The sequence below is a fragment of the Hippocampus comes genome, unplaced genomic scaffold, assembly GCF_001891065.2.
Source record: "Hippocampus comes isolate QL1 unplaced genomic scaffold, H_comes_QL1_v1.1 scaffold389, whole genome shotgun sequence".
NCBI classification, from domain to species: Eukaryota; Metazoa; Chordata; class Actinopteri; order Syngnathiformes; family Syngnathidae; genus Hippocampus; species Hippocampus comes.
The window spans coordinates 170211-181574 of NW_017805068.1; the positions used below are offsets into that span (position 1 = coordinate 170211).

At 43.3% G+C, this 11364-nt stretch overlaps 1 protein-coding gene across 8 annotated transcripts in view; it reads left to right on the top strand.

The window, feature by feature from the left end:
• Window positions 1-11089, top strand: part of LOC109512656 (ATP-dependent 6-phosphofructokinase, platelet type-like) — a 17769-nt gene extending 6680 nt beyond the window's left edge. For 2 of the 8 annotated variants that reach the window (XM_019864542.1, XM_019864544.1), the window contains exons 9-23: window positions 318-410; window positions 884-1009; window positions 1410-1474; window positions 1738-1807; window positions 2409-2555; window positions 3800-3870; window positions 3974-4061; window positions 4989-5141; window positions 6703-6867; window positions 7041-7102; window positions 7210-7321; window positions 7815-7914; window positions 8210-8215; window positions 8906-9011; window positions 9928-11089. In XM_019864542.1, the coding sequence (XP_019720101.1) occupies window positions 318-410; window positions 884-1009; window positions 1410-1474; window positions 1738-1807; window positions 2409-2555; window positions 3800-3870; window positions 3974-4061; window positions 4989-5141; window positions 6703-6867; window positions 7041-7102; window positions 7210-7321; window positions 7815-7914; window positions 8210-8215; window positions 8906-9011; window positions 9928-10084 (1521 nt within the window). In that variant the 3' untranslated portion in view covers window positions 10085-11089. Of the gene's footprint in view, window positions 1-317; window positions 411-883; window positions 1010-1409; window positions 1475-1737; window positions 1808-2408; window positions 2556-3799; window positions 3871-3973; window positions 4062-4988; window positions 5142-5848; window positions 6002-6702; window positions 6868-7040; window positions 7103-7209; window positions 7322-7814; window positions 7915-8209; window positions 8216-8905; window positions 9012-9927 lie in introns of all 8 variants that reach the window. The other 6 variants (XM_019864540.1, XM_019864541.1, XM_019864548.1 and 3 more) reach the window with 3 other exon arrangements.
• Window positions 11090-11364: the final 275 nt, after the last annotated feature.

The following is an 11364-nucleotide window of genomic DNA, read 5'->3' on the forward strand; positions in this document are numbered from 1 at the left end:
CCCCCCCCACGCCCTGCACATGACTAACATGACTGAAAAATTAGAATGGCTTGCCTGTGCTTTGCTGTTTCCCCTTCTCTTCAGCTTTTATTATTATTATTATGATTATTATTTTTAGTTGTGTTCTGTTTCAGTGCCCGTGTTTGTGTTGTTGTGTAATGAACTATGTATTGCTTATTTGTAAAAAAATATATATAAATGTAAAGATTTTTCGATACAATTTGACGTCAATAATGTGGGCATTTTATTGGCATGCGCCTTTTCAGGACTCAGTATGTTTGCGATGACGGCTTAATTTCTGCATTTCATCCTTCCAGCTCGTTGTCAAGTGTTTGGGTTTCGACACGCGAGTGACAATCCTGGGTCACGTGCAGCGAGGAGGCACCCCTTCTGCTTTTGACCGTATCCTGGTATGTTGACTGCATCCGTAGCAGCCCCATCTTGTTCCGCCATTTTTTTTTCTGCTCAACCGGAAATCCGGCCCGCTGCCGCTCACAAAATCAACTTCATGTTCAGCTTTTCTCGGAACTCCTCATTGGAGAGTCAGAGAATCGGTCTCAACGGGGCATTATCGATTTAACCCAAGTGCGCCTGAGGAGAAGTAGCTTCAGGTTGCACGTTAAACCCACGAACAGATTAACAGTATATGCAAGATTAAGGAAGAGGAAGACCTTCACAGAAAAAAACCCAAACCTTGATTTGTATCTTGGCTTTACTCTGTGCTATTTCTGAACTTTCGCATGAACTTTTTTTGTGTACGTTGTAGTCCAGTTCCCGTAATAATAGTAATGACAAACTTTTGGCCGCAATATGAATAAGAAACAAAGCGACATGAAGTGTTGATTGATTCTGCAGCGTCACCGTTTATTATCTGTTCACGCAGGCCAGCCGAATGGGTGTGGAGGCTGTTCTCGCCCTGCTGGAGACCACAGCCAATACGCCAGCCTGCGTGGTGTCTCTGTGCGGCAACCAATCAGTGCGCTTGCCTCTGATGGAATGTGTACAGATGGTAGGTGGTAGATTGGTCTGGCAACACGGTTCGACGTTGACTATAAAGACGAGCCTTAATTGCACCGATAATGGCCGCGCACTCAACAGTGATGGCGCCTCCCGTTGCGCGTGGCGATGTGCCGTTCGAGAGGCGTTTGTGTCCGATTCAGAATGATCCCAAACCGATGGCAGAGTTTCACTCAGTGAGAGGGACTGAGCAACAAAACTTTTTATCGTTGCGCTTCCTCACCCTGCAGTTTCATTGCATTTCTTGACTTGAGAAAGTAATCATCCAAATGTTTTCCATTTTGGTTTCTACCTGCATTCATTCGATTTGTCATCATTTGTTTTTTTTTGGTTGGAGAAAACATGTTTTGCACCTGTCTGTCATACGTTTGAATGACCGCCTGTCGTTTTAGACTCAAGAGGTGCAGAAGGCGATGGATGAAAAAAAGTTTGAAGAAGCAGTCAAGCTCCGTGGCAGGTAAGACAATCGTTCTGACCTTGGCTCACTTATGGCCAAGACAAAACAGTTTTGGATTTACGAGCTCATAGAGACAAATGAAGCTAAATGTGTGCATCAATGCAAATGGATAACAGGGCACCTTTGACGACACGATAATAAATAATCATAATCATCTTATTAAGCCTTGAATATTTCCCCTTGTCAACTGGAATGGGCTCCATATTTCCCGTCACCCGGAACAAGCTAAGAATTTCTTTGTGTGTGTTTTTTTTTAACTGCAGGAGTTTTGAGAACAATCTGAAGACGTACAAATTGCTGGCTCATCGTAAACCGGAGTCTGAACTGCCGACTGTGAGTCACAACAATTTTTTCCCGACCTGATATGCAATTGCTGCTAACGCCAAACAGAAACAACAGCGTTCTTTGAACATTTTTTTCGGTCCGCAATTAAAGCACGTTTCCAGTCAAGTGCTTGTCACGCACATAATTATCAAGTCAGATGTCGCGCCCTGCGAGAAGAGCAAGGATATCTCAGCTGCAGTGGTATAAGACCTCTTTGGTCCATGCTGAGGGCTGACTGTGCTCATCTCCCCGATGGGCTGTTGCAGCCTGCCGCTGTGCCTCGCTGCGGAGGCAGCTTTGGACAGAAAATCAGTGAAGTGTGCAGGCGGCGAGGCCCGCCTCATGCTGTGGCGTTCCCATCAGGGGCACTCGTGCAGCTGTGGAAACGATCAAGACAGTCGGAGCGTGTACCTTGGAGCAGAACACGACGCGTTTATTGATTCCTTCTCCAGCGCCTTGCGCTTCACTGTTGCGACAAACCGAGCGAACTCGCTGATCCGCCGTAGCTCCAGATGTCGCGTTTTTGAAATGTTCAAGAAGCCGTTGATGACAAGCGGCTTTGTTTCCCATGATGCTCATGGGATGTTTGCGGTGATTCTTCTGTCATCAGAGCAACTTTAATGTGGCGGTGTTGAATGTGGGCGCCCCCGCGGCAGGCATGAATGCGGCCGTCCGTTCAGCTGTCAGGGTGGGCATCTCGGAGGGGCACAAAATGTTTGCCGTCAATGATGGTTTTGAGGGCTTCTACAAAGGTCAGGTAAGTTTAGTGCTTCGGCACTATTTGACGTCATTTATTTCCTCGCAATCCACGCCATCGCAATCACACTACATTTTACTCTTCGAATCGCACAATGCGTTCAAAATGGTCCATGCCCCACCCCCTGTGCAGACCCGTTACACAACGTCGGCCTGTATTTTGGCAGCTTTTTTGTTCTGCTTCAACTGAATCTGTTGTAGTCGTCAATTTGTCCAATAGAGGTCCTCGTAGAATAACATACCGACTGCCATTGGAATTTTTTTTAAACCAAGCTAACAAGTAAAGTAAACAGAAAAAGTAAAAGTTGACAGAGTTATTGAGGTGATTAAGTACACTGGTCAACAAATGTTTATCACATTTTTCAATCAGAGAGGCAAGTACATTTCTTAATTTTTTTTATTAATACGCTGATAATCATAATATACTATGTCATATCGCAATTTTAGTAACATTAATAAATTAAGAGTCAGCAACACCTGGATTGTTTTTTCAAATGTCGTAGCTATCATTACAACGCATGGTAAAATAAGACAAGATATCCTTTATTTGTCCCACACTGGGGACATTTACAAAATCTGGATTGTAAAGTAAAACAAAAAAAGTAAAGTCTCAAAAACCTGATGTGCTAGAAAAAAAGGAGAGACATTTTTTAAATCTTTTTAAAAATATGTTGAGGGGCACATAAAACCACCTCTGATTAAAAAACAAAACTGTTATCTGTCTTTCATTTTTCTCTCTGGGCTGTAATCCGGTAAATGTTTTTTGTCTGTTCCCTGACTGTTTGAGATGGTTTCTCAACTCTCTCTCTCTCTTTTTTATTTTAATCCTGTCCTGACCTTTTCACAATCACTAACCTTAATTCCCTAGACAGCCAACTCCGGCTGATTCAAAGGCCAGCACATAATGAACAATGTGGCCATTTATCTTCACCCAAACTGTCTCCAATACCACTGGTTAGTTAAACATCCCTTGTGCACTCGGTGCTATCTGGAAACTGGCTGCTCCAATTGACCCAAAGAAAATGAGACCGGCAGGGAGTAATAGATTTCTTTTCCTTCAGTGCTCTTCACGTCCACTCCCTCCCCTTATGGAAAAAGAAAGTGTGCCAGAAAATCCCTTTTCATTTAACATTGAGACCCCCCCAAGGAGGAAATGTTTGATCTGCCCCAGACTGCAGCAATCAGAAGGACAAAAGTCATCGAAGTAACTTGTTAAAGCACGTGTTGCTCCTGTCTTCCCGTCAGATTAAGGAGATTAAATGGTCTGATGTTGGAGGATGGACAGGACAGGGGGGATCGCTGTTGGGAACTAAAAGGTAAGGTCACCATTACCTGTTCAACTCTTTCGATGCTGAGCCATGCAAATTGGCGGATTTAAGTGTCGTTACTGCAGCAAACTTGGCCTGTTTTCCTTCTTAGAACACTTCCCGCAAAGCATGTTGGCAAAATTGCTGAGCAGATGCGAACTCACAACATAAATGCACTGCTGGTAATTGGTGGATTTGAGGTATGTTGCAAGCATCCTTTGTACTTGGAAGATTACCAGCCGCCTTTTTTATTATGGCATGAATTATTGTTTAGAATATATTGAGGATTTGAGTTAGGAGTGTAGTCATCGCAAAATAACCTCGTATCTCAAGACATCACTGTGTGTGTGTGTGTGTGTGTGTGTGTGTGTGTGTGTTTGTGTGTGTGTGTGTGTGTGTATGTATCTGCATATGATATTGAAATAGCGTTATCCATAATATGTCACAAATACAATTTTGACGTCAAAACCAGATTGATTTTTAGTGCCTGTTCAATTCCTTTTTTCAAGAACCCTTTTCATTTTAAATGCCAGTTGATTCAAGATGTTTGAGAAAGCTGCGGTTTAAGGTCGAAGGCTATTGCAGTTTATGATTATGTTGATTCTTATTATTACTACTTCTACAATCAATTTCACAAAATGCAAAGTGTTTTAGTATTGCTGTGGTAGTGTTCATTCCCATCAGTCCTTGCCTTTTACCACTTTTGTGTTCATGTTCATTTTCAAACATTCAATGTGGGACTTCATTTAAAGAGAACTAATCATAGTGAAAATTAACAGTTCATGTTTGTTGTAGTTTTTATTTTGTTTCATACAATCCTGTCAGTGTCCCTTGCTTATTTTTTCTCTAACTGATATGTTGGCAAGTACTGGACTATATATTGTGTGTACCGAGGTGCATTTGTGTGTGTAATGCAGAGACTCAAATGTACGTAGAGTGGTATCTGTCTTTTTCGCTGCTTTCCGTTGTGATAGGCTTGGCTCCTCCCTTTGGCACATTTCTTCCGCATTTGTCCTTTCCCTTCCTCGTGGCAAGTAGCACCCACTCAAACCACCCTGCCCCTCACCCAACCCGGCAAAAAGCGCCACCCGGCGCAAACACTAAAGCACTTGGCTCTGCCCTTGCAGGCCTTCCTGTCGCTGCTGGAGTTGTTAACGGCGCGCGGAAAGTATGAGGAGTTCTGTGTGCCCATGGTCATGGTCCCGGCCACGGTCTCCAACAATATACCAGGCTCAGACCTCAGCATTGGAGCTGACACAGCTCTGAATGCCATTACTACTGTAAGTCATGGGCCTGGCCACTAGAGTAGCTGCGCAGGACACAAATACACTTAAAATACACACCTTTGCACTCTCCGCACTTGTTGGAAGAATCTCCCGCTCGGAAAACGTTGCTATCAAAATAACCTTTTGGAGGCAAGGCACTCGTCACTCGCCAGGTAAGGAGTACAGTGGGGGCTACAACCGGGCTCTCCCGCAATTGCATCCAAAATGGGGGCTGAACAGCATGCCTACGCTGCGGACTTGGCTCTCAATGCACGTGCAATGCCAATTTTTATAATCCATCTGCCCAATTTCATCAGAAATTCCCATCGAGATTATGACGTGGGAGGTCTTGATGCCACCGTCTGCCATTTTCTCGTCTGTTTCCCTCCCTCATTGCGTATTCTGATTGTATCAAAGCTCGCCTCGTCCATCCTCTCATGATACGGCGGTTGCGGCCGTCAGCTTGTTTCTGATGGTTCCGCACGTCACGCCGCATTGAAACGGTCACGCTCCGTTCATCTCACGTCTTCCGGTGTAGTTGGACAACTCCTTTCATTTCTCTTTTCCCGCTCTTCATTCTCCATGTTTGTTCATTCCTGTCCGTGCTAAAAAGGCCAATCGCACGGGAAGAGCCGGAAGGGCAGATACCCTCTCGAAGACGGAGAGGGATGTGCCTGTCGTGTGGCTCTAACACATACTGTATTTAAATGCTGCCGCTTCAGGCGCTTGAGAGTCTGCTGCAGCTGTATGAGGCACGCGCTACCTATGAGGACTTTTGCATCCCGATGTGTATGCTGCCCGCCACCATAAGTAACAATGTTCCGGGTACAGACCTAAGTATTGGTGCAGACACGGCCCTCAATGCTATCGTGGAGGTAAGGCCGGTCCATCCGTCACAACACCTTGTACAGATGATGACAAGAGGATGCAAATGATATGACTCTTTTTTTCCAACGGTGATTCAATCATTCATGTTTGCAATCTGACATGGTTTCTTTGAAGGCAGGATGCCTGGAAATAGCGAATCGATTCCAAAGGCTGGGCTTGAAAGAAGAGCGAGGCTATTGCTTTGGAATAGATTTCTTGCACATATGACATACAATTACTGTCGTTGTATTTCTGGCCAGTAAATATTGTCTTAGACAGACGGTGGTTTGATCATGCACCAGAATTTGCGACAAGTCTTGTTTTGAATCAAAGCATGTTGGCATGAAGTCTTGGGCGAGCCACAACAAATGAACATCTGTCGACGAAATCTGCAGACCGTTTACCTGCATAACCGCAGCGATGAACCGTGTTTGGAATATTCTCTCAATTTTATTTCATGCTAGCTTGAGCCTCGTTTGGTTCTTGGCCCTTAAAAATCATGCACGCAGAACGATCGCTTTACATGACTCATGACTGCAAAAAAATATTTCGTATATTAGAGCTGGTGTACTTCACACACCATCATCGGCCAACATTAGTCCTTAAAAAACAGGACAAAGGGAACATTTCATTAGGGGTAAGGCTCTGAGTTAACGACTATTGCTCATTAATAAACGACCGTGTAACATTGCGTATCCGCACGTATCAGACTTGCGACCGCATCAAGCAGTCGGCCAGCGGGACAAAGAGGCGCGTGTTCATCATCGAGACCATGGGAGGCTACTGTGGCTACCTGGCCACCGTCGCGGGCCTCGCTGCCGGTGCGGACGCCGCGTACATCTACGAGGAGCCCTTTGACATCAGGGATCTGCAGGTGATCCATCGTCTTCCTCCGAGCACACCTGATTCATTCTTCGTATGCGTTTTGGTCTGATTGTGCAAAACGTCGCATTTTCATATTCATTTTGAATCGGTTTCAAGCCAAGAACATTCACAGATTTGCCCTTGTGTTGTGATGCATTCCATTTCTTCTTCCTCCTCCCACAGGCCAATGTTGAGCACTTGACGGAGAAAATGAAGACAAGCATTCAACGAGGTTTGGTGCTCAGGTATTTTAAACTGTCATCACGCCATAAAAGAAAACTAAAGTCGTTTAAATATTCCAAAAAAATCATGCACCCAAATGACGACCTGTTTTTTTTCCCCCCCCTGTTAGAAATGAGAACTCTAATGACAACTACACCACAGACTTCATCTACCAGCTGTATAGTGAAGAAGGCAAGGGTGTGTTTGACTGCAGGAAGAATGTGCTGGGGCACATGCAGCAGGTGGGCTCGCAACTTGCCTTTTGACTGAGCATCGCCACAAGTGCGCATAGAGGAAGGGAATATCTTCCTTTGCTCACAGATGGGCTTTGTTTTGTTTTGGTCTGGTTCCGCGTCTTGAGATTAGCACAGATAAAACTGGATCAAACACGCTTTTGATGAATCCCAGAAGAGACATTGGCTTTTCTCTGCAGCAAGCTAGGCGATTCAGGAAACAAAATAATAAAGCGCGTTGGGGAATTAGGACCGCAACTAAGAACTGCATACATCCATTTAAATATGGAATACAGAGGCGGGAGAGTTGTTGTTGTCTGATACGCCATTAGCTTCTTTGTTTCCTCTTCTTCTGCTGTGATTCCGCAGTGGAAGGGGCATCTTGTAAACCTCCAAATATAAATGAACACAACCAACAGAATTCTGATGATCAATCAATTGTGGATCGGAAATAATTGCTGTGACTAAAAAGGAATGCCTACTCATTCAATGTTTGAAAAAGGGGGGCGCTCCGTCTCCGTTTGACCGAAACTTTGGGACCAAGATCTCAGCCAAGGCCATGCAGTGGGTCACCAAAAAGCTGGTGGAGACTTTCAGACAAGGTGAGAGCAGAATGTCCTTTCCTTATTAGAGAAATGATCGATGTCACAGTAGTCGATGGTCCCTCCCCAGTGAGATGTGGTAATCATTGAGATCTGTCATGGAGTCGCTCCACCTGCCATCTTGGTGTATTTTTAGTCGCTCAAGACGAAATTATTTTACGATTATTTACAATACTATCCAGTTAGCATGATGCGTTTTAAAGCACCACATGAATTCAAGTTCCACCTCAAGTCCAGATGTGTCTCTTTTTTTGTTGTTTTATCTATTTCATATTCGCATGGTGGATGACATAAGATGAAGGTAACTGTATGTTGTTTTTTTTTTTTTTTTAAGCTGGCTCCATGACATCTTCCTCTTTTTAGCTCCATGTCTTTGTCAGTTTGCCCCATCCGTTACGCTACCGTGTCAACCACCGTCGTCGCCTATTGCAGTTTCCCACCTGCCACTAGATTTTTAGACTCGAATCATAAATGCACTGTACTGGTACATTGCCACATAAGTCACGCTGACACTCATTGACTGCAAGGATCATCACGCTTATTTTCGTCCAGTCTATTCCTTATTGTTTTATTTCTTATTTATCACTCATCTGAATAACTTGACAGCGAGCCGTCTATCGTCGTCAATGGCAGTCAGTGATTTAGGCTTTTGTCAACCAATGAATATTTATAATTTGTCATGAATTAATTATTCAACGGAAGGCTTCTGATGAGTATTCCCCCCTCACCCCCCCCACGAGGCAGTGTACCAGTAGGTGTCATGCTTCCTCAATACCTCTTCATCGCTCAAGTTCGAGAACCCCGCGTTAACGTGCCCATGTCTTGTTGTAGCTTGGCAACCCATTTCCTCAATGTTGCTTTTGTCTCTTTGTAGTCACGTCTGTTGTCTCATCCGTTTCTTTGTCACCGCCGACTGTCTGCCGATGCCTATAAATACAGCTCAGTCTATTTTTGACTTCTGTGATGTTTCCTTTTTTTTTTTCCTTTGCAGGCAGAGTGTTTGCTAACACTGAGGACAGTTGCTGCTTGCTGGGAATGCGCCGCAGAGCTCTGATCTTCCAGCCAGTGGTCCAACTTAAGGGGGAGACCGATTTCGTGTACGTATTGCCGAACATTTGACCAGTTCAACGTGCGCAACATCAGTCAAAACACTGCATCCAAGCTCCAATTCTCAATTCATAGATTAGTAAAACAAACAAACAAAAACAGAAAACATGTACCATATAAAATAGTCATTCTTCTTATTTTTAAACCCAGTCAGAACCAGTTGATTTTAATTGATAACATTATTTAATGACAAAATAAATACATATACAGCATGTAAATTTGTTCAATTTAGATACTACCCGTGTGTACGTACACACTTCTTTTTTGTTCAACAAATCCATCGATTATTTAATGATAAAAATGGAAAACCGCATTAAAAAAAACCCCAGTATGTTTCACTTAACCAGTTATTAGGGGACCAAAGCAGTTAAGAAATGTAACCATTTTTTACAACTTTCGTAACAATGTAAATTCTCGGTGGGCCTAATTAAAGAATGGAGTGGATCCAATAAAATATTAATGCCTCAAGTCTATATTGCATTTATTTGGCCTTTTATGCCTTTCTTGCGTGACAACCCCAGAAGATAAAAGTGAAGGCAAAGAGAATAGAAATAATGATGACCATCGCTCTGAAAATTTAATTGACTGAGACATCGCTTGCCGTCGAGACAAAGGTGGCACAATGGTTTCTTGTTTCTTCTTCTCAGTCCAATATAGCTTGAGGGACAGAAAAAAAAAAAAACACAGAACCCAAAATGAAATATTCACATCACACATTGTACTCAATTTCTTTTTACACTTCTATGACAGTTGAAAATGTTGCTTTGAGAAGACCTGTGCGGTGTTTGAATGGGAAAAACTGAATTTACCGTTATGTAATACGTTTAACCATTTACTTAGTTATTGACGATAATAACAACGCAAGCCAGGCAAGTGAAGTGCATCTTTGCTCCCGTCTGTCAACAGTCACAGAATCCCTAAGGAGCAGTGGTGGTTGAAGCTTCGTCCCCTCATGAAGATCCTTGCCAAGTACAAGACCAGCTATGACGTCTCGGATTCAGGGCAGCTGGAACACGTCGTACACAACCAACCCAAAGACTCAGACGCTTCTGTGGCCATGTGAAGACGTCTGGTGCTCTTGATGGCGGCCCGCAAAGTCCAAGCGTGTGTGTTATTTGAGGTGTGATCTCCACATTTTGCACCAGTAATACCTCACCTTCGAGGCAACCCGATGTGGACGTAGTCATTGACCTGTAACCTAACCTCACAAGTGTTCCTAGCGACAAATGCACATTTATTGTCCTGTTTCACACACACACACACACACACGCACACACAAAATGATTTTCCGACACACATTCTGGATGCTTATTAATGTCATGGTTTGTTTTTAAAATTTGCACTTTCCCTGTCTCGAGTCAAGTGGGCAGGCTCTGCGGCCAGAGCTGCGCAACTACACTGCTACAAAAACAGATTATACATCTGACAAAAAAAAAATATATATATTGGGGATATTGGACTGCGGGGTGGACATTTCAGGATTAAGGCCAGAATTGCATTTCCATCTTTTACAGTTAAGATCAATTTGACCTTCCCGAAACTTTTTGGAACACAGTTGTACAGCGAGAACGGACGAGTTACAGAAAGTCAGAGGTGGACATCCTCAGAACACCTGTTGTGAGCTTTGCTCTTCAGCTCCTTATTACAGTACAGCAACTTTTGCAAAATGTCCTTCATAGGTCAAGCGGCGGTTAACTTAAGTTCTCTATTGAAGGTTATAACGCATCTATAACACGTTTTAGCTTCATCCTGACATGTCATCCCAAAGCTCAATACCCTTCACTTTTTGTGAGCGGCATCCCGTGTGCCCCTCTGTCTTTATTTGCAAAGAGCGTGAGGCTCTACATGCATGTGAGATGCAACACTGCTGACAACGGAAGCAAAGAAGAGTGCTTGCCAGGCTTTACACTGAGATCTAATATTTATCTTTTCAACATCAGATTATTTTGTGTTAACATGGGTATGACGTTAATCATGAACTGTGAGCACTGCTGTAGCTGTCTCGGCACAATGCACAAACATGTTAAATGTGAATAAAAATAAATAGTAAGTTGACATGTGTACCCTATTTATTAGTCACTGGCTTTTTGTTCATTTGTTTCTCGTTTATTATCCACTTTTTTTTATCCAAGCCCCATTAAATATCTCATTTGTTTTCCGTTAATGAGTCGCTATCCCATCTGTTGTTGTCAAGCATAATTTGATTCAGTGCCGTTACATTCTTAAAGGCACTGCAGGCGCAAATACTGCACGCCATAAAAAATAAATGAATAAAATAAAATAATGAAATTAATCGTGATAAAGTTTCTTATACAAATAATACACGCGTTGAGCTTTTTATCA